This window comes from Macaca mulatta, chromosome 9 (genome assembly GCF_049350105.2).
Source record: "Macaca mulatta isolate MMU2019108-1 chromosome 9, T2T-MMU8v2.0, whole genome shotgun sequence".
NCBI lineage: Eukaryota > Metazoa > Chordata > Mammalia > Primates > Cercopithecidae > Macaca > Macaca mulatta.
In genome coordinates, this window is record NC_133414.1 from 110,454,937 (window position 1) to 110,482,126 (window position 27,190).

Consider the following 27,190-nt stretch of genomic DNA (forward strand, 5'->3'; position numbering starts at 1 on the left):
CCACTCTTGCCTTTCCTAGATGTCCTCTAAGATCGGACAGGCCTGCTCCCGCCCCTCCACTTCCCAACTGAAGGTGGTCTTCCCTCCTCAGAGGCCTGGTGCCTCGGGGTCTCACGCTGCTTCCTGCCACCCTGCCCTGGGATGTTCCTCTCCTTCAGGCAGGGCACAAGCCTCATTCCTCCTACAAGCGCAGCACAGTGAGGTGAAACTTGTGAACGCTGACTCTTCCGCCCAGATTCAGCCCCTCGTTCTCTCTCTGCTGCTGCAGCCCCAGTACCTGATCCGCCTGGCCTGTTTGTTCACATGCAATAATGGGGCTGATGAAAATAGTCCTGGCTTTACCCACTTCATAAGGCTGCTGTGAAGATGAACTGAGCTGGTCCCTAGACAGGGCTTTAAGTGGTCTCCGGCACAGAGAATGTGCTCAGTAAATGAAGCTGCTCATAGCAGCGCTTTATTTTGGGAGAACAAATGATGCAAGGATTTCTATCAATTTTTTTCTAGCACTTAGTGGAAAAATCAATAAATATCTGTTGAACCAAACTGGTCATGAATCTACCGATCTAAAATGCTGGCCCTGTGACCACAGGAATGGTGCCATGCAAAAGTCAGACTTTTCAAAAAGCTCCCTTGGCAACTATTATGTGCCAGAAACAGTGAGTACGTTGTCTTATTTAATTTTTCCCAACAGCCAAGAGGCAGGTACTATGATTCTCTCATTTTACAGATGAGAAAACTGAGGCTCAATAAGGTTAACAGCTTGCCTCAGGCTCACAGAGCTGATGAGCAGAGGTCTTCGGAATTGAAACGAGACGGTGTGAAACCAGCGTCTATCCTCCTAACATATCCTACTGAGAAAGAAACAGCAGCCGTCACTCAGTGGCTGAGGCCTGGCACGCAAGGTAAGCTGCATCTCCTATTACACAGGAATGATCTCACAGATGGACAACCCCAAACAAGGTTTCTATAAGACTATGATAAAATGAGGCAAGCACAAACAAAAGCAATGTCTCAGTGCCATCGAGAAAATACCCAACACCCCTCTTGGCTGAAATGAGTGACTGCTACTTCTGTATCAATTACTGCTCTCCGCACACATCTCTCTCCTCCCTACAGATCGGATTCCTTGAGCTGCCCAGTTGCAGGGCTGCCCCTCCTTCCTGAGAGTATCTAATCTATGGCAAGCCCTATTTCCTTAGGCCTTCCCTCGAATCAACCAAAGCTCAAATCCTGTGCTAGGTTCTTTCTAACACCTTCCTACTGAGGCAACCCGAGGTTCCCCTGATGTGAGTCCCCTCGCTGCAAGGAGCAAGAAACCCAACTAGACTAACTACAAGTGTGTTCCTGGTGGGCTTTGGGTGAAGGGGATGGATGCCAGCCTTCCTTGGCCTGGAAACTTCCAATAATAACAGCCACCACTTGCATGTGACGGGTTCTAGCAGCAAATGATCCATTACCTTCACAGCAGCTCTGTGAGGGCAGGTGCCATTGTTCCATTTTACAGTGACTCGGAGAGGCTAAGTGACTCACCTTAACCTTCACAAAGTGGCAGAGCTGGAAGATGAATCTTTGTTTATATTAATATAAAATCAGGCCTATATTAATATAAAATTAGGCCGGGCATGGTGGTTCATGCCTGTAATCTCAGTACTTTCAGAGGCTGAGGCAGGCGGGCCACCTGAGGTCAGGAGTTCGAGATCAGCCTGGCCAACATGGCGAAACCCCATCTCTACTAAAAATACAAAAATTAGCCAGGTTTAGTGGTGGGCGCCTGAAATCCCAGCTACTCAGGAGGCTGAAGCAGGAGAATTGCTTGAACCCGGGAGGTGGAGGTTGCAGTGAGCTGAGATCGTGCCATTGCACTCCAGCCTGGGCGACAAAGCAAAACTCTATCTCAAAAAAAATTAAATTAAAATAAAATAAAATAAATGTTTTAAATTACTGATCCATTGAGTTACAAAATGCCCCACATAAAATGTTCAGGTAAAACTTGGACATCAGGCAAAGTATTAAGGTTTAACATTAGTCCGTTAACACATCCACAGTTACCCCCATATTGATATTCTAGAGCTGCCACTGCTTCAAGAAGATGTTCCATGTTTGTTTTGTGGCTTGAATACCTTCTGTGGCCTCCTGGAGGTATCTAGACTCAGGTTACAGAAGCATAGGCTAAGGATAGCTCTGGGCCACCCAGCTCAGCTTGGGATCTTGAAGTCAGTTGTGCTGGGGACGGGGCGCTGGCCCTTCTGCTAGGCTGAGCTCCTCAATGTATCCAGGGCACACTTTGGCCACATAGCGGCTATGTACTCCAAGGTGGTACGTGGCCTAGACCTGGCTGGGAGCACAGGGCTCTAGACACAAGGGCTGACTATGATCTGGAGTCAAGGGACCCCACCCTGCCCTGGGTGCCCAATCCCCTGCTTCCCACCTGCTCCCATGCTATGTTGGTTACATGCTTCCCCGCCTTGTCAGCTTGTTTCTGGAAGCTCCCTGACTCCCTCCCAGGCCATGGGGAAACCACCTTTCCCCATTAGGGGAAGGGGAGGAAAGCAGCCTGTGATGTCCTCAGCTGGCTGCAGATGTGCATTCGACCCAGCCCCCGGTCAGCGCGGGAGAGCAGAGGGTGCTGACTAGGCTGCCTTTTCCTTCTCTCTCGAGGCCCTTATCCCACCTGCTTCTTCACACTCCTTCCCAGGCTGCTGAGAGCCACACACCCAGGGGCCAGTGAAGTGGGATCAATTAGGGAGGTACTCACAGCCACCAGTCCGTTGTGTCCTGCAACGAGACAGGGGAGAGGGAAGGAAAGCATCACTGGTCAGCCGGCGGGCAGACGGACAGTCCTTGAGGAATGTGCTCACTGCTCCCTGTCCCCATGCCATGAAGATCCAGTGACCCTCCCCTCCCCTTCCCGCATTCAGATGTTGGAACAGCAGCTAGCTCAACTCCATGAAACACCAGATCTTCAAGGAGTCAGAAAAGCCTGGTCCTTGCCCTGGCTGGAAAAGTCCTGCTCCCCTGGCTTGGTCAGGGGCTCTGCTGGAGTGAGGGGCTGATGCTTGGGAGGTGCAGGTGATGGTATCTGAGGGAGCAGCACGGCTGACTTGGCAAGCAGGAGAAGCAATGGGTGGCTGCATGCTGGTGCGCTAACGTCCCGTCTCGCATGGCAGCATCAGCATCCAGGGGAGTGCTGGTCATGTGGGTAGCTGCTGTCAAGTGTGGCTTGTTTTGCCCACATGTGGTTCACAATCGGCACAACGGTGCCGTAGGAGGCTTCATTCACATGGGTTTGTTTTTGCCAATCCCCAGTGTTCCAAAAATAAAATGTGAACAGTTCGACAGGAAGTAAACATGTACAGTTTCAACATGTGCTGGAGTGACGGGCTGTGCTTCAGGGTGCCTTGGGCTGAGAGGCCTGAATTTGGCCTTGGCATCTCATGTTCCACACCAAGCCGCTGGGTAGCAAGTGCCTCTCCAGCTCTGATAAGCTCAGAATCACCTGGGAGGCTGTGTAAATGTCGACTCCCAGACCCCCTCCCAGGAGTCTATTCAGCAGGTGTTTCACAGAACCAAGAGTTTCATGAGCTAAAATTAACTCTGACCACATGAGAAGCATGTGAGAAGCTAGTTGGTTATAGTTCATCTTAAAAAGTGCTGCTTGACATACTCTTTATTTGTATGGGCTTTTGAAAACGTTCATAAGAAAGTTTAAACAGTCTGCCAGTTGGGACTCATGAGCAGATGGAACCTGTCTCAAAGACATGCAACAAACTAAAGGCAGACAGTCCTGGGCTCAGCCCAGCCTCTGCTGTTTGCCAGGGTGTGACCTCAGAGAGTTGTCAGCTGCCCTGAGCCTTGAGCTTCTTCATGTGGGGAACAGAGGGTGCCAGGGACCCTGCAGCGCGGCAAGGATGAGATAAATGGGAGCTATTTGTCTTTTAATTGGTGCTGATGGTCAGTCTTGGAAAACTCAGTTTTCCAGGCAACTGGGTCCAGTTCAATCACGGCAGACCTCAAATGAATAAGGTAAAGGATCCAAAGCACAAGACCCCCTCCCAGTGGCCACCCCCAGGTCTGGCTGAGCCCTCCTTGGCTTCTGGTGACACCTCTCTTTCCTTGAAGAGGACTTCAGCTTCGGGCTCTGCTAATCCCCAGACCTGCCTCAGGGGCCCCACAGCAGCCGCCTGGGCCCTTGAGAAGCTGCTCTGGGCGTGGGCTCTGCAGCTGCCTGCATCAGGCAGGGTTGGTTGGGCGGATGTGCTGACCTCCGGGAGTCACTTCCTGCCCTCAGAATGCTCATCACCAGGTACGGGGCCAGGAATGTCCATTTTAACAAGCTCCTCAGTCACTCTCAGGCACATTTAGTCAAATGACTAAATCAGAGTCATCTTCAAGGTGGCGGCCAGGCGCCAGTGTGCCTTCAGGGACTCAAGAGGTAACCCTTGTCTCAGAATATGCCACTGTGTTCCTCACTCAGGCCCAAGATGCCTTTAAACCAGGCTTCATGGTATGTTTAGCAACTAAAGAAATCATGTCAAGGAAAAGCTCACACACTGAGACTCACTCGCACTTGTAGGCAAGTCACCAAGGCAGCTGGTGACCTAGAGTCAACCTTCCCCATTAGGAGACAGCAGGGTGAGCTGTGGCCGAGCACGGAAGAAGGCGGGGGCTTCTCTGAGGCTAAGCAAGGCGCTGGAGCTGTCTCCCACCTGCCCAGGGAGTTTGTGAGCCGGATGTCAAATAGCCATTGTTAGAAACTAAATTATATAAGCTTACAATTAAATAAATGATATTAAAAACAAAGGTAATAAATACTCCAAACACACTACTTCCTATTTGTTTTACTACATTTGTCTGTTCCCCATGCTTTTGCCATCAGTGGCCTCTAGGTACATATCTGCATGGTGGACATACTATACAATGATGTGCCAGTGGGTATCATTCCCAAATCACATTCAGCAACCTCATTTTGGTGACAAAAAAGGCCATGGTGGGAGTATTCCCACCACCGTCATCAGCAAATATTACACAGCAGGGCTGAATTTATTGTTCTGTGGTCAGGCTTAAGAAAGCGATGGGAAAATGCTAATAATGCAAATTAAACCTAACAGCATTAGCTGTTACAGCGTGAATAGCATAAACATTGAAGGAAATCTAGTATTTAAAAAAATTATCTTATTTGAGTAACATCATTCCTGTCATTTAAAGAAAGGAGACCGGGAGTGGTGGCTCACGCCTGTAATCCCAGCACTTTGGGAGGCTGAGGCGGGTGGATCACAAGGTCAGGAGTTCGAGACCAGCCTGGCCAACATGGTGAAACCCAGACTCTACTGAAAATACAAAAATTAGCTGGGCGTGGTGGCGGGTGCCTGTAATCCCAGCTACTCAGGAGGCTGAGGCAGGAGAATCACTTGAACCCAGGAGGCAGAGGTTGCAGTAAGCTGAGATTGTGTCACTGCACTCCAGCCTGGGTGACAGAGTGAGACTCTGTCTCAAAAAAAAAAAAAAATTAATTAATTAAATAAAAATTAATTAAAAAAATAAGGAGTAAGGCTGGGATATAAATCTTTGCTGTTTCACAATCGTCCTACTCTTTACAGAAAATATGGAGCACCATTCTCTTCGGAGCTACCCTCATTTGTCAGATGCAACTATAGGTTGGCTACTGAGTTTGGCAAAAATCAAAGAAAGCCTTTGGTAAGAATCACTTGCCTAGACTGCATTTAAATTGAGAGTATTGTATTTTTATTTGTAAAATTGTGTGCAGTGTATCTTTTATTTCAATATTTAAAATAAGCATGTGTGTGTCTATATATGTATGTATACACATATATGTATACATATATGCATACGTGTGTATATACGTGTGTGTGTATATATGTATGTGTATACACACACACACACAATCACACATTTTTCCCTGGAGAGGTGACTGTTGAGTATCTACCAGCTCGCAACTGCTCTAGTACATAGGAAAATGAACACATGCCTTCAAAGCTGCATAATGAGTGCTGTCTGCTTTCGGTCCCTGTCATTATCTCTGTAAGCTCTAGCTGGCAATCATGCATTTGGGGCCCTCTGCAAGTGTGAATGGAAGGCACTAAGCAAGAACCACCTGGTCCTGGGCCTGCTTCTTCCCCTAGCACCCAGTAGACTTTGATACTCTTGAGCTCAGGGGTTGGCAAAGTATGGCAGGATCACTGCAGATTCACAAATGTCCCAGAGCTGCAAGGCAATGGGGGCCACTGCCCTCCGCAGACACGCAGTAGGAACTCCAGAACTCAGTTCTGTTTTATCCTAACTGGCCTTTATGAAATGACTGCAGTTTCTTGTGAGGATGGGTGGCCTCAGTGGTAAGGCAGTGGTGACCAAAACTCACGGCACTGTGGGGGAGGTTGGGGGAGGGTGCTGGATTTCACCTGTCTGTTGGCCCAGAGCTCGTTCCAACCCTTAAAACCACAGGCTGAGAATGTGGTGGAAACTAGGTCATTTTGCAGGAGATAGAGGGAAACCCCTGAGCTCACCTAGTCTTCTTGTCATTCTCCATGGAAGATCCAAGCCCAGAGAAAGCAAGCATTTGCCCCAGGCCACACAGCAGAGCCAGCCCCAGAATCCCAGGTGCCTGCCTGCCAGATGGCTTTCCGCTGCAGCCCCTGCTAGTGTATAAACTTCTGGTGGGTTATGACCGAGGAGAGAGCAGTGGGGCTTGGCAAGGCCTCCCCCTCCCTACCAAGCTCTGAGCAGGGCTGCCTTCCCGCCCCTCAGCTCTGGCCCAGCCTGCTTTACCACTTTACCTGCTCCTATCACCACCGCATCATACTCAGGCTTCAGACCTCCCCCGGCTTCTGTGTGAGCTCCTCTCCAAGCTGGGAAGGGAGAGGCAGCCACAGCCCTGCAGAGACCTCGGCCACTTGCAGCCATTTCTGCCCCAGGGTGGGCCTTGCTAGGCAGGGAGTTAGCTGGAGATTTGCTTTTGTGCTGCCCTAGGCAGGGGGTGGAGCAGGGAGGAAGCAGGAAGAGGAGGAGCTGCAGTCCCCCTCCAGCCCTCCTCCACCGTGCATTCTTGGCCACAGGCCAGCCTCCTGCTGCTGTGCAGCTGTGCTGGGCCATCGGGAGGGGTTGCCTATTAACCAGGCGGTGTCACCTCCAGGATGCAGGGGAATAATGACAAAACTGATAATCCACTGGGGTTCCCATGTCAGGCTGGCACTGTGCTGAACTCTGTAGGCAAAACTCCCCATTTTACAGATGAAGGCACTGAGGCTGCGGGGTTAGGGAGTGGTGGAGACAGAGCGGAGCTCCAAAGGGCCCTCTCCTCCCCTGTGCGGCTCCCTTCTCAGTCAGAACTGAAATGCCTGGGAGGGCAAGTGCTCGTGTCAGACTCTGCTCCGACTCCATGCTGAGTCTGCCAGTGCAGAGTGGTGATGCCTCTACACCCACAGGAGGCGCCCAGGGCAGCCATCTAGTGTCACCACGACCAGGGCCTTCAGACACCGCAAAGGCAGCTGTGTTTGTCGCTGAGGAGCACTGGAGTCCTTTCCTAAATGCTCAAACACACCCCTCAACGAGGGCTTAGGGGCAAGTTCACTGTCTGTAATTCTCTGGGTTTTCTTCTTTTGAAGGCCTGGCCAGTTCTCTTCTTTTGGCACTTTGCCCATTTTCCCAGAATTCCCAAGGATTGGAGGTCACATCGGTAAATACCTCCAGCTAAAGTTCTTTCTGACCCTCCCTTAGGCCTGCCTTGAATGAGGAGCCCCTTTGTTCTCTGCCCATTACTTAGCAGAGTGTTCCCTAGGAGGAGAAGGCCCCTCGCAGCGGAGCGTAGAGTTCCTGCGCTGCTCTGACACGGCAGCGTGAAGGAAACCTGCTGTTGGTAACCAATCTCAGAACTGGGAGTATGTGGAGATGATCCTAAGAGGGGGTTCTGAGGACCCCTCCACACACCATGGACAGTTACCCCACATGTCAGCATCTCTGCTAAGATCTGATTCAGGATGTCCACCCCTGTGTTATTTATTATATAGAAAGATCAAGGGGACTGGTTAAACTAGACATATCACATTCAGCCACTGCTAAAAACTAAAGGGAAATAGTAGGCGACAAAAGCAGGTGTCCTGAACACTGGTGGGTTCAGAGGATTGGAGTTTTTTCCTTTATGCTTTTCTGTATTTTCCACAATCCATGCTTTTCATTGCCATTCCATCAGATGATGATAAGGAGGAACACAGATCCAGTCACCTGAGGGGACACTTCCTCACTGCCTCCTTCTCTGGGTTTAGACCAACGAGTGGGTTCGAGCTCCCCCAACGCCTCCCCAAAGCTGTCCCCTGCAAGGGAGAGACCAGTCTATGTGAATTTTGGCCCAAGACTGAAGACACAGAAGGCGCGGCTCCCGTATGCACAGCACAGGGCCATCTGTTCCTGTGCTGCGGTAGACGCTGATTTCTGCCACGCCGCCCTCTCTGGCCCAGCACCAGCCTCCTGGCCTCAGAGGAGCAGATGCTCCCAGTCCCAGGGCTCTCAGGATCTCTTGTCCTTGAGTCCATTCTGGGACAGGAACTTCTCGGTTGGAAGAGAGGGGCTGTACCCCTTGGGTGGTGGTTCTCAATCCAGGGCGCACCACGGAAGCTTTGAAAGACATCAAAACCTGGGCTCCACGGCCGCCAAGCGAATCCATATCTCTGGGCCAGGGCCAGGGGCTTGAGAACCCCAGCCCCAGGGCAGACGCCAGCCGAGCGTGAAGGGGCTGGGACTTAGCAAGGGCTTATCGGCACGACAGAAGGGTCTAGAAGCACAGGCGTGTTGAGCTTCAGTGATAACAATGACCAACATTTATTGAGCACCTACCGCATTGGGTAACCCTCACACCACCCTGGGAGGGAGGTGCCATCGCTTTAAATGTGAGGAATAGAAGAAACTTTCCGGGAGATGCAGACAGGAAGTGGCAGGGCTGGAATTCAGACCCAGGCAAAGGAGCACCTTTTACCTGGGGTAGGAGAGAGCTTGCCGGGTGGGCTCCCTCCCCATCTCCCAGGATAAGGCAGAGGCAGCTCTGGAAGAGGAGCTGCTGCCACTTTTGTTTTACGAAGACAAACTGGACCCCTGGGCTTCCCTCTTCCTCCAGAGAGAAGGATCTGGGGCCTTGCACATACCCCACATGGAGGGTGGTCTAGGTGGGGTTTTAGAAACCCTGGGGCCACCCTGGGCATTCTGCCCCATCCTCAGGACGGCCACTGCAGACAGCAGGCTCTTGCCATGGGGAACAGTGGCAAGCAAGAGCAGCTGGAGGACGGGGTGCAAAAGCAGACTGCAGCCACCTTGGCCTAGAGCAGGGGGATACGGGAGGCCTCCCAGAGGCGCCGGGCCAGCTGGCCGGCCTGCTGCACCAGCAGGTCAGTGGGGATGACAGACAGGTGCAGGGCCAGCAGCTCGTAGCACCTGACAGCCTCGGCCGGGCGGTTCTTGCTGTAGTAGCGCAGGAGCTTCCTGGGGAGGAAAGGGAGGACGGGATTCAGGAGCGAGGCTGTTGCCCTCCTCCAGTGCCAGAGGCCTCTCGGGGCCCTCGCGAGCAAATGCCGTGTCCTCGGTCATCTCACTAGGCCCCTGCACGTGGGCCTTGACACCTGCTCCTGTTCCTCACTGACCTAACAGTGCCATCCTGGCTACGAGGCAGCAGTGGGGATGTTCTGGGCCGGGCGCAGACGTTTCCCGTGCTGCCAAGACCATGCCAGCAGGAAGGCGGTAGGAACACAGACGTGCCCTCCACACCCATCCTCCCTCACTGCACACAGGCCCAGCTGGGAAGGTGTTCCCAGTGTGGATTTCTGGGTCCGGGGTAGGGCACTGCTGAAGCAGAAGCCGCTCCCGGCAGAGGCGAGTACTTTTTACCCACACGGGGGTGTCCGTCCCCAGCGGCTCCCGACGCGCTGTCACCTGTAGTAGTCTCCTCCCAGCATGCCAATAGGCACCGAGTCATCGGAGAGGACGGGCACCTCGATCATCTGGAGTTTGTACCCCTGAGGAGGGAGGACAGGGAGGCAGTGGGTGTCGGGGGAGCACATGGGCCCGAGTTAGACGCACCGGGCTCGCAGCCTGGCTTGGCTCTGCCTTGTGCGCTGGGTGCTTGGGAAAATGCCTGGACCTTGGTTTTTCATCTTTGAAGTCGGAATAACAACAGTCGCCTTATGAACATTAGAGACAAAGTATACAAAGTTCCAAGGGCCGGCAGGGTAGCTCTCATTCCCATCAATACCTGGACCTGCACAGGCCACACACACATGCTCAGGAGGGCAACCTGCAGGGCTGTCATTCAGGGTCTTGAAGAGCAGAGCATTCACAAAAGGCCTAAGCCTCTGCTTTGAAAGAACTGGGAATTGCCAGGGTGGGATAAGGTGGGAAGGGAATTAAGATCTGCTGGACGTGCCCTGTGTGCCAGGCACGAACATGGCGATTAGCTGATGCTTGTGTGGGCACCGTGGCCTACCATGCAGGGGGAGTGGACTCCGAAGCGTGCAGGGCTGCCCCCGTGGCACCAGTCGGTCTGTGTGGCTGACATTCAAACCTGGCCTCTCCAGCTCACAGCTCTGCCTCACTGTATCACCCCACGGGGCCACCCAAGCACACAGACTCCTGTCCCTCCCTAGAAGTGAAGGTAAAGGTCACAGGAATTTTCTAGCACTTCTGTTGTACACAAGTCCTGGGCACTTCCAGGGGCACAGAGGAAAGCAGGGAGCCTGCAGGCTGGGGGAGGAGAGCTTGGGCTCCGGCTTCCTCACTTAACAACCTCGGTGGCCCTGGCCATGGTGTCTGATCTCTAGATCGTCTCCATCCATACAATGGGGTCAGGGATCCCTGCCCCAGCCACCGCACAAGGCTGTGAGGGATGACTGAGAGAACAGCGGTGGAGGGCCCCGGTAACCACCCTGCCCTATGGAAAGGGATGGCTGTCACCCTCAGTGAACAAAGAGAGTGCAGGGTGGGTGCAGGGGAAGGCACAGTAGTTCAGGGACCCAGAGACCAAGGGCTGCGAGGGAGGTGGAACGCTCCTGAGAGCTGGAACAACCATTCCTGGTGACAAATGAGATGCAAATAAAAGAGAAACAAGAGGAAAGCAAAGAAAGGGAACAGAGAGGAAGCAAAGAAAGAGACAGAGAGGAGGGAGAGACAGGAGGAGAGGGGCAGGTGGCCACAGACAGTAAGTTCCCCTCATGGAGCCTACTCTGCAGTAACGGTGAAGCCCAGAGGAAGCAGTGTAGGGCCAGGAGGCCAGGGCCCCGAGCCACACCACCAGTGTCTCCTTGGGTGGCCTGGCTCACTGCTTCAAGCAGGGCCTATGCTCTTGAGTTCAGGGGCCTATGCCACAGGGATGACCGTGTGCCATGCTTGGCATGTGATGCTGGCGACATGGAAGCACTAGCGACAAAGTGTATGATCTGAGTTGCGTTTCCCGCAGTGGGGCGTGTGCTTATCTGCTCACATGTGTGCCTGGATGCCACGTGGACAATGGCAAGAGTTTGCCAGACAGCTGGGCAGAGGGCTCACAAAGCAGTTAAATGCCCACGTGAAATTGTGACCTCTGAGCTCTGGGTCCCAACCTGCTGGGCTTACCAGCAACAAGAAGAGAAGATGAGACAGACAGACAACAATTCAGAAGAAATGAATCCAAGAGTGACAGAGCGGGAAGTGTGTGCGGACTGTCCTCGCCCAGGGACTCGGCCTCACCTACCATGTCATTCTCGAACCACAGGAAGTAGGAGCAGTAGAAATCGCCCTCCTGGAACAGCAGTGTGGTGTAGCCCTTCTGCAGGTATCTGCGCGCCAGCTGGATCAGAGACCAGACCTGGGGAAAAGAGGAGAGTGAGGAGCACCACTCTCTCAGCGTTGGTCTGCCCGGGCAGCTCTCACCTCTGAAGGAAGGAAAGTGCACAGATGAGAAACCCATGAGTGCCAGGGGCCTCTCCTAGTACCTGGGCACTGCCTTGGCCCAGAGCAGAAGGCTCAACAATAAATCTTTATTGGATGGATGGACTACCGTCCAGTTAGCGTGGGGGCAAAATATATGTAAAAAAGCTTTGTGTAACTTTACTATACACATAAGCCATACATTAGTGAACTGGGCTGGTGTGGTGGCTTATGCCTATAATCCTAGCACTTTGGAGGCTGAGGTAGGTGGATTGCTTGAGCTCAGGAGTTCAAGACCATCCTGGGTAACATAGCAAAACCTCATCTCTACAAAAAACACACAACAATTAGCTGGGTGTGATAGCACACACCTGTAGTCCCAGCTACTTGGGGGGCTGAGGCGAGAGGATCGCTTGAGCCCAGGAGATTGAGGCTGCAGTGAGCTGTGTTTGTGCCACTGCACTCTAGCCTGGGTGACAAAGTGAGACCCTGTCTCAAAAAATAATAATATTAAAATAAATAAATTAGTGAAATTAGAAAATAGCCAGGGACATCATTAATTAACACAGGAGAACAAGGTGTGGTCTCCTGAATCCATCCTAGTGCCCTTCAGGCTGGGAACTGATGATGGTCCAGGTGAGTGACCCTGTAGGATGTCCTGAGCCAGGGGTGAAGTCCAAATCAGAGCTCACCAAGGGGTCAGATAGAAACCCAGGGCCTGAGAAACCACATGCCTTAGCTCCCCTGGGAATGTCCTCCTGCCTGACGCAGGGACCGTCACCAATGCTGCCAGCGAAGTGCCCCAGGGAAGGCCGTAGGGACAGTGGGCTCTCTCCCACCTCTCAGGGCTGGGAAGAGACTCGAGGAGCCCGCTCCTCCACCCTTAGCGGGAGGGACAGGCGATCTGCTCCAAAATGCATCACTGTGCAATTACTAATTAAATCTGCCATGGATTGATTATACTTTTCAGGAAAGTAATTTGACAACATCCATTAATAACCTTAAAAACATTCCTCCCATCTGACTTAGTAATTCCATTTCTAGGAATCCATACCGGGGACATAATCAGAGATGGGGACACAGATGTATGTAAGGTGTATACTGCAGAATTATTTATAACAGCAAAAGCCTAGAAATAATCTGTGTGTCTAAACATCAGGGAAATGATTCAATAAATTATGTTACATTCACATGATGGACTATTACGGAGCTGCTAAAAATCATGTCTATAAAGAATTAATGGCATGAGGAAATGCATCTGATATAATGTGAAGTGAAAACATGGTAACAAAGTTGCACATACAGAGTGATCTCAACTACAACAAACTGCACAGAAAACCAACAAAAAGAAACGTACCAACATAACCCCGACTGTCTCCAGAATGAGGGGCAAGGACGAAGATGGTGATGACGATGCTGCCAGTAAGTACTGAATGAACTGTATCTGCATTTTGTACCACGTGCTATGCTAAATATTTGACACGTATCCTCTCATGTAATCTTCATAACTCTGTGACATAAATAGCAGTATTTTTTCCTTCTACGGATGAGGAAACTGACACTTGGGCTAAGTACTGCCCAAAACCACATAACTGGTGGGAGATGGGGCTGGGCTTCCAACACATGCCTCTGCCACCCAACTTCCCATCTTCCTATCTTGTTTTAAACATTAGAATAGACTTCACTTGCCCCCCACGGCCCCCCCCAAAAAAAAGAAAGCGCGCACACACACACACACACGTATAGTTTTTTTGGGCAGTGGCAGGGGTCCTCCCCCTACCAAAAATATAACTTTGCCATGAAAACCAGTCAGTTAAATAAGGAGAATAAAAGAATTTCCAGGGAACGCTTCCCTAACAGAAATCACTTTGTTTTAAGTTCTGATGCCCAATTGATGTACCTTGCCGTTCTCTCCATTCTAGCTCATTCAACAAATACTTGTCGAGCATTTATTTATGCTGGTACTGGCCGTTGCCTCTTCTGGCCTGCTGCCCAGCGCACTCTGCTAGCCCCAGGTATGTGGATCACACCAGGAGGGACTGCCCAATATTGGCTAAGGCCCACCCATCCCCACCCTGGGCCCGAATGGTTACCTTGGTTTTGACAAAGGCAGCCAGCGGCCCCTTGCCTAACTCGGACGAGGTCTTTTCACTGCAGTTGAGGGAAGGCGCCACCATCTGCCCGGTTGTGCGGTCCACGTAGATGAAGTGCACCAAGCCTGGGAAGTCTTCTAGGTAGGTGAAGGTCTGAGTTAAGGTGCTTACCAAGCCAGGAGCTAGGGATGACCTGCCTCTGTCCTCGCCCTGGGCTTCCAGCTGTGCCCAGTCATGGTGGCAGGAGGGCCAGGACTGCTTCTCTCCAGCAGCTTCCATTTCAGGCAAGCCCCCTGTCTCCTTGCTTCCTCAGATCCCCACTACCTCCCAGCTCCCCAGGCCTTGAAAAGCTGTAAGATCCTCAACGCTTGCACAGTTGACATGGGCAGTTCTGGCCCTATAGGAACATGGTTTGCTCACAGTTCATCGCTTTCATGAGGGATGAATTTAAGTCAGACACACGTGAGGCTGGAATGTGAGCACAGCCACTTGGTTCATGAGTGAGCCTAGCTGACCGCCCAACCTATGCACCTCAATGTGACCTTGCTAAACCCTTACACTTCATCATGAGAGTCTGGAAGGCTCCCATTTGGGAGGGGAAGAGATATCCATGGAAGGGCAGCAGCTGGTGGCTAAAGAGGCCCTCTGGCATCCTTTCACCTGCCCACTGAGGACCTGCCTCAGGAGACTGAGGGCTGGACACTTCAGAGATGATATGGGAAAAGCTATTTTACATCAAGTTCCATGGAAAATCAGTATTCAATGAAATTAGTGTTCCATAATAAAAGGGTCAAACAGTCTTAGGAATGGTTTTTGAAACAGGGATAAACATTTACTGTAGGCCTTCTCGGAGCTTTTACATGCCACTGTCCACTATGATGATCTAAGAAGGACATGGCTCTTTCAACCCAACTAGACCACAGGAAGCCACCCCGTCTCCACCCCTTGTGGAATACCTATTACTATTTTGCCAGCTGGCAACACTGACACAAAGAGTCTTTATGGCTTTTGTGAATTAACTTTGGGACAGGAGGAATTCCTGTAATTTCAGCTTGGAATGTTCCTATAGACAAGGCACACGGGTCACTATGTCCTATTGTTTTCCTTCAGAGAGGTGGTGAGCAGCTGAGGGGTGGAAAATACATTCCCCTTCCCTGGGGCCCACAGTCCTTCTAGGGAGCAGGTGTGGAGGCAGAAGACCCGAGAGGCTTGTTGGGCTGGCTGGAGCCCCAGCATCAGGATATGACACCATGGTGATGTTCCTCCTGCTCTTCACCAGCAAGAAGTCCTTCCAGTCCGTCAGCTTCTCCCTGCCGAGGGAAGCTTGGGCTGCATGGAGGAAGTACGGGCCCCAGACCCTGCCCTTGCCATCCAGGGGGCCGCACCGCACTTACCGCATGAGCCTCTGCACTTGGTCCTGCAGGTGCTGAGGCAGGTGTGGGCCTCCCCTGTTGGGGGCTGTGGTCAGGAAGTTCAGCCGGTAGATGGCGCAGAGCTGCCGCTTCAGCTTCCCACATGCCTGGAGCAGCCTGGGCATGAGAGAGGAGAGCATCACAGCAGAAGGGACGTAGGGGAGCCCCTCGCCCCATGTGGACCACCTCGTTCCTGCACCCAGGACAGAGAGACCTGGGGACCCCCTCGCCCCGTGTAGATCAACCTGCTCTTGTACCCAGGAGAGACAGACAGACAGACAGACCTAGGAGACCCCCCTCGCCCCATGTGGACCTCCCTTTTCCTGCACCCAGGACAGACAGACCTAGGGGAGCCCCTTGCCCCTGTGTGGACCACCCCACTCCTGTACCCAGGACAGACACAGACCTAGGAAAACCCCTCGCCCCGTGTGGCCCACCGCACTCCTACACCCAGGACAGACAGACCTGGAGAACCTCTTGCCCCTAAGTGGACCACCCCATTCCTGCAGGACAGACAGACAGACCTAGGGGAGCCCCTCACCCCATGTGGACCACCCCCCTCCTGTACCCAGGACAGACTTAGGAGAACCCCTCTCCCCATGTGGACCAACTGACTCCTGCACCCAGGACGGACAGACAGACCTAGGAGAGCCCCTCGCCCCATGTGGACCTCCCTGTTCCTGCACCGAGGACAGACAGACCTAGGGGAGCCCCTTGCCCCGTGCGGACCACCCTGCTCCTGCACCCAGGACGGACCGACCTGGGAAGCCCCTCATTCCTAGGCGGACCACCCTGCTCCTGCACCTGGGACAGACAGATGGAAAGACCTAAGGGAGCAGCCACAGCTGATCAGGCAATAGGAAGGAGCTTCCCAGCTTCTCTACATGGTGTGCCACATATGTGGGAAGAAATCTCCTTTCTTGAAATTATTTTGATGATAAACGACGTGCAGTGGTGGAGGAGATGCGGTCTCCCAGGGAACAGTCTGCCTGGGCACATGACCCACCCCTTGTCCTGAGGCCCACCACTTACTCGGAGGAGGATCCGGGCTCACTTTTGGAGAAAGCCTTGGCCTTAAACTCCAGCCAGGTGCTCTGTAAGGGAGACAGGTGGCAGGTTTGCATCCCCACCATGTTTCCAGTGAGGTCCAGGCCAAAGTCCTTCCCAGATCAGGCTCTGAGAGGGCACAGGGCCCCCAGACAAATCTGCCCATCTGGCCAATGCAGGCTACCCTGGCAGGCCCCACCAGCCCCCTGCAGACTTCAGTGTGCCATGTTCTGGTCACTCAGCAGTGTTTATTTAAAGGGCAGTTTCCAGGGGCTCACTGTCTGATGGGCACAGGCACGTACAGTAGCGCCCTCACAGTGACCAGGCCAGCCCCTCAGGGTTGGGGGGCACACATAGGGCAGGGGCTGGGGTGTGCAGAGAAGGTGCTGCTGCAGGAGCTGGGAGGGCATGGGGTGGGCATGGGGTAGCCATGCAGGGGGCGGCCCCACAGGATCTCTATAAAGCAGAAGAACTTGGTGTTCTAATGAAAGTGCTCCTTAGGACGCCCTGAGGCACTGCGGGATGCGGCACTGCCTCTGCCTCCGTGAAGAGGAACCTGGGTCTGGGGCATCAGCTGCTTGCTCTGCCTCCTCCAGCCAATCCTGCAGCCTTCAGACTGACAGGCACTCCAGCCACAGTGGGTCTCAGCTCCTCAAACACCCAGGCACCGCCACTGCTTAAATCCAGTGTCAACCCCCACCCACCCCACTGCCGTCCAGGCCCTGATCTGGGCTTTGTCAGAGCATGGGGTGACGGCCTGTTTCTACTGCCGTTTCTACTGCCTGTTTCTACACGTTCTCGTGTGTCTCCTGGTCTCAGTTCCCCACCTGGGCCCTAAGCTTGCTGCGGGTAGGGTGGGGCCATGACCTGCACATCCCCGTGTTGCCCTGCGAGCCCGGGTGCATGGCCCCGCTGCAGGAGGAAGCCCGTGACGGGCAGATCCCTGGCCTGCACTTGCTCACTGCATCCAGGCTCTGGCTCCACTGCTCACGAGCCGCATAATCTTGGCCAAGCTAAAACTTATCTAAGCCTTAGTTTCCACACCTAAAAAAGGGGAATTATAATTCATGTTCTGCCAAACACACATAAAAAGATTCTGAAAACCTAAAAAGCAGCTAAGTTTTCGTTATCATTTCATAATAGGGAAAACAAGGATTGTAGGCCCGGTGGAGGTGCAGCCTGGACAGGAACCCAGGCCTGCTGGCCCCTCAGCTGCGGTGGACCCGATGGACCCTGCTGCCAGCCCTGCCCCTTCCTCAGGTGGGGAGGACTGGAACTTGGGTCTCACCTGAATCTCCTGTGCCCCTCGATTCTTGACAAACTTGTCCATCCTCTGGCGCAGGTCTCCCACAAGGGGCTGGGAGCGCAGGGAGGCCCCAGCCTCCGGCCCTTCCTTCAGCTTCTTCTCCAGCATGGCGAAGCCATCCATCAGCTGGGACAGGACCAGGGCCAGAGGCGCGCTGGGGCTCTGAGGGAAAGGGCCGAGAGGCGAGTGAACGGGGCTGCCCCTGGGGAAGCCGTGCCAGCCCCAAGCGTCACCAGGGCAGGGTGAGGGGCTGTCCTACCCTGGTCAGGAGCACCAGGTTGATGCCCGGCCACAGGGGCAGGCAGTACATGGTGTGGGGCACTAGGGGGCAGTAGCTTTCCTTCACGTTGGCATCCAGGAAGATCCTTCTGGGGCTGGAAGGCGCAGGGCAGTGGGGAACCAGCGTTTGGAGGGTGTCCTCCGCTATCTACAGAGGAAGAAGAGTTGCAGTGAGAGGTGGGATCCCTAAGTCGGACCCACCCATTGCTGCCCTATCTGTGAACCATAAGAAATAAACATTTTTAGCTCTAAGAAACTCCGGTTTTTAAATCCCTGCACTCTGCTGAACCTGTCCTCGCAGCTCCAGTTCCGCTGTTGCCCCTCTCAGCTGCTTCTGGGCCTTTCTGCCCAGAGTCCGGCCCGGATGCCAAGCAGGGCAGTGGGCAGGGGCAGAGGGGCTGGGTGGTGGCACAGAGAGGACCGAGAAGGCAGGGAAACACACTCGTGGATGGGGAGTGCGCATTTTCAACAGACGGAGGTACTAACGTTCAACATTGTATCATTTCAATCATCCTCAGAACATCCCAACAGCCACTCAAATTGGGGAAACTGAGGCATAAAGTGACCAAATGAGCAAGGCTCCAGCCTTACAGACGGATCTGAGTAAGAAAGCCTTTAGTTCTAAAAATTATAGAATTAAGGAAATCACGAGAGATGCCACAAAAATTCCTCTTCAGTATTATATATAACAGCAAACACTGGACACAATGATGCGATTGTCCTGGGCATTTGTTAGATAAATAACATATGCATGTGATGGACTCCCAGATAATCATTACAAACCACACTGTGAGACTGCTTAGGAAACGGAAGAATTTTAAATACAAAAGTATAATGAAGCATGTTAGCATCCAAATCTGATTTTAAAAATACACACATGTACATATGTAGTGTGTGTGTGTGTGTGCGTGCGTGTAAAGTCACAGGAAAAAAAACTAGAAAGAAATACCCAAAGATGTTAATCTCATTTTGAGGACAGAATTCAGAGTAATTTTCATTCCGTTTTTTAGAGTTTACTTTTGTATTTCCCAATCTTTCTACAATAAATATACACGCTCACTTAAAAAAAAAATCAAACATTCTATTGGACTTTCACTCCCAAGAACAGTGGAGCTGAGGGACAGCACCTGGGGGAGGGGAGGGGCAAGTTCACCAGCCCTCACAGCCTGTCCCCGGACCCTGCCTCTGCGCTGAGCTCTGGCACCAGGACAGGCACCTGTACTGACCAGCCCTGGGGTGGGCCGGAGGAGGGCTGCCATGGGTAGAGTGACCCTGGAGGCGGAACCCTCAGAGCCCCCAACACTTACTGCGGCATCTCAGATCAGCTGGCGCCCAGGCAGACACCGGAGAAACTCACCTGAAGGGCTTCCATGGGTGGGGTGCCCCCCTCCAGCCAGATGGTGCTACCTGCAGGCCACAGGTAATAACATAACGATATAAGTATCATGAGATATAAGCAACGGCTCAACAGCACGGGGTAGGGGGCCCAGGTGTCCCCCACAACCTCCGCCCTTGGCTGCCAGCTCCACGTAGGGGTGGCAATGTGGCTGGGCAACACCCCTTCATCCCAAGTTGGCAGGCACAAGGTGAACTCTGCAGTACCCGGGCTGAGGTGGCCCAGGCCTGGCAGAGAAGCTGACCCTCCCTTGCTCCCTAATCCCCTCCTTGTTCTGTCCCCTGTATTCCTTCAGACTTCAACCCGCCCCTCAGGAGTCAGCACACACAGTCCACCTTTGCGCACTCATTAGTCAACCAGCAAGCTCTTACTGAGCGCCTACTGTGTGCTGGGAATTGAGGTGGATTTCCTTCCGAATATAGCCCACAAAAACCTACTGAATCCACCATATACCTGAAATATTATGTGTCTGTAATAATACTGTTACCTCTTATATTTCATTGCAAACAACCCTCATTTATAATCATGTTCCTCTGGGGGAAGTGTGTTGCTAGTCTTAAACACCTAATTTACAAACGGATGAGTGCAACCCAAGCCATTTGTAAGTTGTGAGTTCTGTGCACGGTAGAACATTATTTTTTTACAGTTCTGAGGCATAAAAAACCACTGTCGAGAGAGAGGGACTGGGAGGAGGACGGTTATGAATGACGAAGAGGAACTTGGGAGATTACCCAGAAGCACTGCTTCTCAACAGGTCTCAGGCTCACCGAGAGCTCAGGGAATCTGAAGATAGCTAGGAACCCTCACCCCAGGAACTGCACAGGCATAGACGAGTTTGCACACAGTCTCAGGGGGTCCTAGGCTTCTAGCCAGTCCAAGGACCTAAAGTTAAGAGCATCTAACCCAGTAGTTGTCAACCTTGGCTACACATGACAATCATTTGGGGACCTTTACAAAATCCTGACACCCAGGTCAACTGAGTCAGCATCTCTGGGTATAGGCTCAGCTTGAATGATTGTTAAAGATCCAAAGGTGAGTTCAATATGCAGCCAGGGGGCAAAGCATGCTGTAACCTAAATCTGCGCACAGTAGTGGTTTGCACCTGAGGCACATTGGACTCACCTGGGAAAATTTCCTAGAGGTATTCACACCTGGGTCCCAGGCCCACAGACTGTAACTTAATTGGGCTGGTTGAAGCTGCCCGGTGATTCCAATGTACCAGGGTTGGGAGCCACTGGTTAAAAGAAGCCACATAATAAATTCCTTTCAAATCCTAGTCCCCAACAAGTTTCTCCTCCTGAAACCCTGGCCGCCTTTCTTCCATCAGATGATGTGGATGGACCACAGGATCCTTTTTTTTTTTACCTAAGAACTTCAGAAATAAATATAATGCTCATTCATAGTGACCACAACAATCTGGATTTTGGTTTATCTACTTCTCTAAGCAAGGTTGTCTATTTTTGAGACAGAGTCTTGCTCTGTCGCCCAGGCTGGAGTGCAGTGGCATGATCTCGGCTCACCGCAACCTCCACCTCCCGGGTTCAAGTGATTCTCCTGCCTCAGCCTCCTGAATAGCTGGGATTACAGGCACCTGTCACTGTGCCTGGCTAATTTTTGTACTTTTAGTAGACACGGGGTTTCGCCATGTGGGCCAGGCTGGTCTGGAACTCCTGACCGCAAGTGATCTACCCGCCTTGGCCTCCCAAAGTGCTGGGATTACAGGCGTGAGCCACCACACCTGACCCATTTTGAATATTTATAGTTTTTTTTATTGTTTACCCACATACTTTGGAGAAACAGGTAAAGTATAAACTACAGAGGCTGAATATTTATATTTTAGAATGTATTGAAATGAGGTGATTATTACTTAATTTAACTTAATTTTTAATTACAAAAAAGAAAGATGAGTCTCAGAATGCATGTGCAAAAGTTTTAAACGATGACAATCAACTTGTCATCAACAGCATTAGGGATCAGTGGAGTGGTCTTAACAGTCCTTGAGTTCAGGCTGGAGCTGGCAGGGAAGATGGGGAGCCGCAGACAGCGCCCTGTGTTCTAGGAACACGGGTACCTGCACTCATGTCTTAGGAGACACGGGGTCCACTGAAGCCTAAGACAAACGTCCTGGGCTGCTGATTGCTACTGCCGCAGGCAGCTAGCTATTGTTTCCTCCTGCTTTCCTCCAGGCCTCACCTGAGCTCTGATCACCAGGGGAAGGAGCTGGTGTGAAGTACTCCTCAGGGAGGGAGAAGCTGTCTGTCTCCTGGAATGGAGAAGGTGGCTCAGGTTGAGAGGCTCTCCCAGCTGGCTCAACCCTGTCCCTGCTCTCCCGGGAGGGGCAGGAAAGGCCTGGTCGCCTGCAGAGGCCAATCCCCTCCTGCCCCTGACTCCACAAAGTGCACAGCACACACCGTCTCTGCAGAGCTCCCCCTGGTTGGGCCTGTGGAGTGAGGGCTCCACGCCTGCTGCACGGGGATGTTCTGGCTGCTCCGGGCCCTCCGTGGGGAAGGCTGTGCAGGGCAGGGGAGAGGCTGGTTAGCTCCTATCTGACCTGGCTCCCTCCACCCCTTCTGCCTCCCAGCGCTTCACAGAGAAGCCCCCACCCCTCCACCCGTTCCAGGTGCTGTCCTGGGTATGCGGTCCTCAGACTTCCCAGGGATTTGATTCTAGGCGGTCTGTTCTGTGGAAATTCCAGAAATTCCAACACACTGGTATCCAACCCACCACTTCCCCTGGTGATGAGGTCAACAGCGATGGTGGTGACTAACACTCACTGAGCATTCACTATGCCCCAGGCGGTGCCGGGTTCCGTGGGAACCGCGCCTTTTGTCCCCTCCAAAAACTCCTGAGAGGTAGATGCTTTGTTATTCCCATTGCACAGATAAGGGCATTGAGGCTCTGGGGGTGCAAGTACGAGCTCAGCTCACACAGCCAGGTGGTGAAGCTGGGTTTCAAACCATGCCTGACTTAAAAAATCTGCACTTTGAACCCACTGGACCATGTGCACTCCAGAATTCCCCTTACATCTGAAAGCAGTGGGAAAGAAGTCACGCCCAACCACACACCCAGAATTGTGACTTAGATAACATGGAGTCCCCAGGGGGAGCCCCCCACCACTCTCCAGGCAGGTTTTCTGAACCACCTCCCCAAGGCCTCCCTCTGCCCAGAGAGCTGCCCTGAGACCTGAGTGTCATCCTCCACTGTGTTCTCGCTGGGGTAGAGGTCCTGAACCAGGAGGATGAGGACGAGCAGGTCGGCCGGGCGCAGGGAGCTGGCACTGTGGCTGCAGACATAGGAGCACAGCCACCCATCAGCACGTGCCCAGCAGGAGACGGGGCAGGCAGGTTAAAGGAGTGTGGAGCCTGGCCCCTGCCCTCAAGGAGCAATGTACTTAATCCTTTCTGGAGACGGGCAAGGCACAAACACAATTAATTAACTCATCAAATTTTAAAGTAAAACTTGGTTGTATAGAACAAAGAAAAGAAAATGATTTAGCAGTGGGAAAGCACCAGGGACTAAGAACAACATAAAAGGAAGTTCTAGGTTGAGACTATAAGACAGTTTTCCAGGAAGGAATGACACAGAGAAATGAGTGAGCTGAAAAGGGTTGAAGAATCAAATCTGGGAAGGTTTCAGGCTTCATGGAGGAGGTGATTCTTGGCTGGGCAGGTGGTGCTTTTCAGGCAGAGGGAATAAGGGGAGTGGGGAGGCCAGGGAGACTTTAGCCACCACACGCCGGACCTTGAGCTCACCTAGAGTAGAATGCCAGCAGCTTGGAATGCACGAGCAGGAAGGCATGCAGGGCCTCCTCGCCGCCCCGCTCTGAGCTGGTGTTGACAGCCTGGATGACGTGCCGCTCCAGTGCCTCTATGCACAGCTCACAGAGCTGGGGGTGAATCAGCCGCTCCAGGGCCTGGCCAGGGCAGGCAGGGAGAGAAAGCTGTACCACCAACCACCTTGCTCCACTCCAGGCCCTGGGCTAGTGGGGACATTCACTGCCCACACTGAGCTTGGACTCTGCACCAGATACTTGGAAACAGGGGGACTAAGACCCACCAGGTCCCAGCCTTCCTGAGGCTTACTGTCTGGTCACTAGACTCTAGTGGATGAGGCAAGGCAATATACAAGGAAATAAAGTTAAATGCCATTTGTAAATAAGCACCAAGTACAAAATACACAGCACTGGGCTAGAGAGAAATAGCAGCGACCTCCTTGGGTAGGGTGTCCAAAGAAATGTCCCTGAATTAGGTCACCTTTAAACTAATATCTAAACAACCAGATGGCCCACCAGAGAAAGAGGGAGAGAGAGAACACTGCAAGTCAAGGAAACGGCATATTCAGAGGCTCTGAGGAGGGGAGAGAGTTTGGAATGGTGCTGTCCAACAGAAATAAAAGGTAGGCCCTATGCATAATTTAAATTTTTCCAGTGACCACATTAAAAAAGTAAAAAGAAACAGTTGACATTAATTTTAATGACATATTTCATTTTACTCAATATATCCAAAATACTATCACCACATGATACAAAAGCCTTATTAATGGAATGTTTTACATTCTTTTTTGTGCTAAGTTACCAAAATCTGGAATATATTTCACATGCATAGCGTAACTCAATTTGCACTAGCTGTATTTCAAATGTTCAACAGCCACATGTAGCTAATGACTATCATACTGGACAGATCTAAATACAGAGTTTTCCTGAAACTTAAAGAAGTTTCATGTGACTAGCACTCAGTAAGTGTGGACAAGAGAGGCATGAGATGAAGCTGGAGTGAGATAGGCAGCGATAGATCACACAGGGCCTGGTAGGCTTGGGAAGGAGTTTGGATTTTATACTAATGGCATTAGGTAACCTCCTACAAGAAGTCTTTCCTAATGTCCCAGAAAGAGTTAACCATTCCATCTCTTGTGCCACCATGGCTTTTGATGAAAAACCTAATATGGCACCCAGGATTCTTTATTATATCTTTTAGTATACACATGGCTGATTTCCCCTCAAGGGCAGTGAATGTGTCTTTATTCACCTCTTTATTCCCATGGCCTGGCACACTTCTTAGCATATAATAGGTACTATATGTTTATTGGAAAAGTGAATGAGTGGGGGTGTGAGAATCAATTCCTTCAGATCTATTTTCCAGCTCATTAATTCTCCCTCTAGCTATGTCTCATCTGCTATTTAACACATCCCTTGAGTTTTCATTTTAACAACTACATTTTTATTTCTAAAATATTTGTATGGGTTCTTTTTCAAATTTGTCTGGCCAATTTAGAGTTTCTTCTTATCTCATTTTGTGATTCTACACTTCATATCTTTAAACATTTCATAGTTATTTTATATTCTATACTTAATAGTTTCAATGCATCAAGTGCCTTGGGATATAAATCTGCTGGTAATTGATTTTCCTGACTCTCCCTCATGGTGGCTTATCTTCTTCTATATCTGATTTTCTTCAGTTGTGAGTTCACATTTGTTTGATTGGTACCTTTCCTGCTTTAGCAGTGGTTTTCAAACTGTGGTTCCTGGACCAGCACAATAAACAAACAGCACCTGGGAATTTTTTAGAAATGCAAGTTCTAGGGCCAGGCATGGTGGCTCACACCTGTAATCCCAGCACTTTGGGAGGCTGAAGTGGGCAGATCATGAGGTCAGGAGTTCCAGACCAGCCTGACCAACATAGTGAAACCCCATCTCTACTAAAAACACAAAAATTAGCCAGGTGTGGTGGCACGTGCCTGTAATCCCAGCTACTCAGGAGGCTAAGGCAGGAGAATCGCTTGAACCTGGGAGGTGGAGGTCACAGTGAGCCAAGATTGCTCCACTGCACTCTACCCTGGGCAACAGATCAGACTCCATCTCAAAAAAAAAAAAAAGAAAAAGAAAAAGAAAAAGAAATGCAAGTTCCAGAGCCCCCATCCCAGACTTGCTAAATGAGAAATGCTGAAAGTGAGGCCCAGTAACCTGTATTTGACAAGCCCTGCAGAGGATTCTGACACACGCTGGAGTATGAAAACCACTGCCTGCAAGAGAATTTGGTTTACCTCTTTAGGAAGCCAAGGAGTGCTACTGACCAGCAGCCACTTTAGTTTTTATTTTTAATTTTTTAGTTTTTTATTTACTAGGCTTTATAAAAGCACCAGTAGCCACTTTAACTTTTTGGGGCTGGGCTTAACCTAGAGTTGCAGGCTCAGCTCTCCTACGCTGCTGCTGGCCCAAGGCTGTTTACTGGCTGTAGTGCTGATATCATTTGCACTCAGGGCAATCTTGCCTTTAGTGCTGTGTTTTTCTCCACTGCTTTCCCCTCCAGTTCCAGCTCAATATAACTTTGTGGGAGGAGGAGGGAACGGTTGAAGGAACTGTCTTCAAAGATTTCTGTAATTTACAGTGAACCCAAAAATTACATTAAAAGTCTGTATTATTCAGGATCGAGCTGTTTTACCATGGGAAAGCCCATCAGAGTACACAACCCTCCATATGGCCACAAAGAACAACTCTCTCTGAATACATGAGTTTCAGGGGCTGCCTGTGCCTTCACTCATTAGGGTTAAAACATGGTCTTAGAGCTGGATGCCCCCTCTGACCTGACAGCTCCAAGTCCTGAGGACTCCCGCGCCCAGTAGTCACCTCAACGGCGAAGCACTGCTCCTGCTCCCGCAGGCGGCTGTAGGTCCACAGCAGGCTCTGGAAGTGCTCCCACAGCTGGACACGCTGCCCCAGGTCTGGGGGCCGCAGCCTGGGGGCAGAGCCAGAGAGGGCGGGCGAGATCACGAGAAAGCTGGTCTCCCCCACACCCAACCGAAGGGCCACAGTCCCAGCTCAGCATCAGAGCCTGGTGAGCCCGCATGACCTGCCCACACAGCTGGGAAAGGGGGCCAGGCTTCTGGCTGAGCTCTAGCTGTGGAGTGGGGTGGGATAGGCACGGAGCCAGAAGGCAGGCAGCTAAGCAAATCACCTCACTCCTCAACCTCTGTCACACAAACACATGTCATACAAAGCCAGCTAGAGAGAGCCAGGGTGATGCTTAAGCTTCTCACACAGAGGCCACTGAACACAGACAGGTCTGGTCCATCATCAGGGTCCTACACAGGGTCGCAGCCATCTCGGATGCTGGCAAGGTCTGCACTAGCCAATGTGGTTCATGTAACAGGCATCCACCACCTGTAGTATTTGCCATTGAAACCATGACCTATCTGGGCTACAATGACTCATGAAACAATGTTTGTGCATTTGAGAAATGCCTCGATATGGGTAGTTGCTCACATTGATACAAAACTCTAAAGTCCCAGAGTTTCGTGCTCTGCAGCTTCCCAATCCATCTTAGAGAATCAAGGGGTGGTGATACCATGAACTTCTCTTTTCTAGGTCTACATTTCAACTATAAGCCTTTTCTGGGGTCCCTCCCACCTCAGTGTATACTTTGAACCATCATTCCCTTTCCCCAAGTTCTTTACTGTGGGCCCAGAGACAGGTTTTAGGGTCTGTCTCCTGAGAAAACCTTCACGAGTCTGTATGAGTGTGCACGGGCTTGTGTTTTTCTGGAGAGGCAGTCTGAAGCTTGAGAAGCCAGAGAGGACTAGCTCAGACCAGATTTGTAATGCCGGGCAACGATGTTGGGAGAATGGAAAGAGCACTGGACTGAGAGTCTTGAGCTCAGATTTCTAGTTTAGATGTGGCCAACCACCAGCTGGATGACCCCAGGCAAGTGAGTTCCATTCCCTGCTCTGTTTCACCAGATACAAAGTCAGAGGTCGGACCAGATGA

At 51.6% G+C, this 27,190-nt stretch overlaps 2 protein-coding genes and 1 long non-coding RNA gene across 78 annotated transcripts in view; 1 reads left to right on the forward strand and 2 right to left on the reverse strand.

Annotated features, from left to right (window-relative positions):
- PYROXD2 (pyridine nucleotide-disulphide oxidoreductase domain 2) overlaps positions 1 to 7,068 on the reverse strand; it is a 35,390-nt gene extending 28,322 nt beyond the window's left edge. For 12 of the 27 annotated variants that reach the window (XR_013397745.1, XR_013397746.1, XR_013397734.1 and 9 more), the window contains exons 1-2: positions 6,792 to 6,924; positions 2,756 to 2,775 (exon numbers count right to left, since the gene is read on the reverse strand). Coding sequence is in view for 8 of the 27 variants with exons in the window: in XM_077945237.1 (XP_077801363.1) it covers positions 2,756 to 2,775; positions 6,792 to 6,918 (147 nt within the window). In the remaining 19 variants the exon portion in view is untranslated. 27 annotated transcript variants of the gene reach the window in all.
- On the forward strand, positions 782 to 11,091 carry LOC144331246 (uncharacterized). The gene is made up of 2 exons (XR_013398236.1): positions 782 to 902; positions 5,598 to 11,091. It is a non-coding gene; the product is annotated as an uncharacterized LOC144331246 (long non-coding RNA).
- Positions 8,800 to 27,190, reverse strand: part of HPS1 (HPS1 biogenesis of lysosomal organelles complex 3 subunit 1) — a 30,541-nt gene continuing 12,150 nt past the window's right edge. For 14 of the 50 annotated variants that reach the window (XM_077947139.1, XM_077947147.1, XM_015147898.3 and 11 more), the window contains 15 exons: positions 26,054 to 26,162; positions 23,184 to 23,344; positions 22,615 to 22,714; positions 21,843 to 21,941; positions 21,625 to 21,694; positions 19,393 to 19,442; positions 18,016 to 18,183; positions 17,739 to 17,918; positions 16,436 to 16,497; positions 15,386 to 15,520; positions 15,236 to 15,301; positions 13,992 to 14,136; positions 11,723 to 11,836; positions 9,931 to 10,013; positions 8,800 to 9,483 (listed from right to left, as the gene is read on the reverse strand). In XM_077947139.1, the coding sequence (XP_077803265.1) occupies positions 9,321 to 9,483; positions 9,931 to 10,013; positions 11,723 to 11,836; positions 13,992 to 14,136; positions 15,236 to 15,301; positions 15,386 to 15,520; positions 16,436 to 16,497; positions 17,739 to 17,918; positions 18,016 to 18,183; positions 19,393 to 19,442; positions 21,625 to 21,694; positions 21,843 to 21,941; positions 22,615 to 22,714; positions 23,184 to 23,344; positions 26,054 to 26,162 (1,705 nt within the window). In that variant the 3' untranslated portion in view covers positions 8,800 to 9,320. Of the gene's footprint in view, positions 9,484 to 9,889; positions 10,014 to 11,722; positions 11,837 to 13,235; positions 13,409 to 13,991; positions 14,145 to 15,225; positions 15,302 to 15,385; positions 15,521 to 16,435; positions 16,498 to 17,738; positions 17,919 to 18,015; positions 18,184 to 19,392; positions 19,443 to 20,553; positions 20,685 to 21,624; positions 21,695 to 21,842; positions 21,942 to 22,614; positions 22,715 to 23,183; positions 23,345 to 26,053; positions 26,163 to 27,190 lie in introns of those variants that run through there. The other 36 variants (XM_077947153.1, XM_028826748.2, XM_077947156.1 and 33 more) reach the window with 10 other exon arrangements.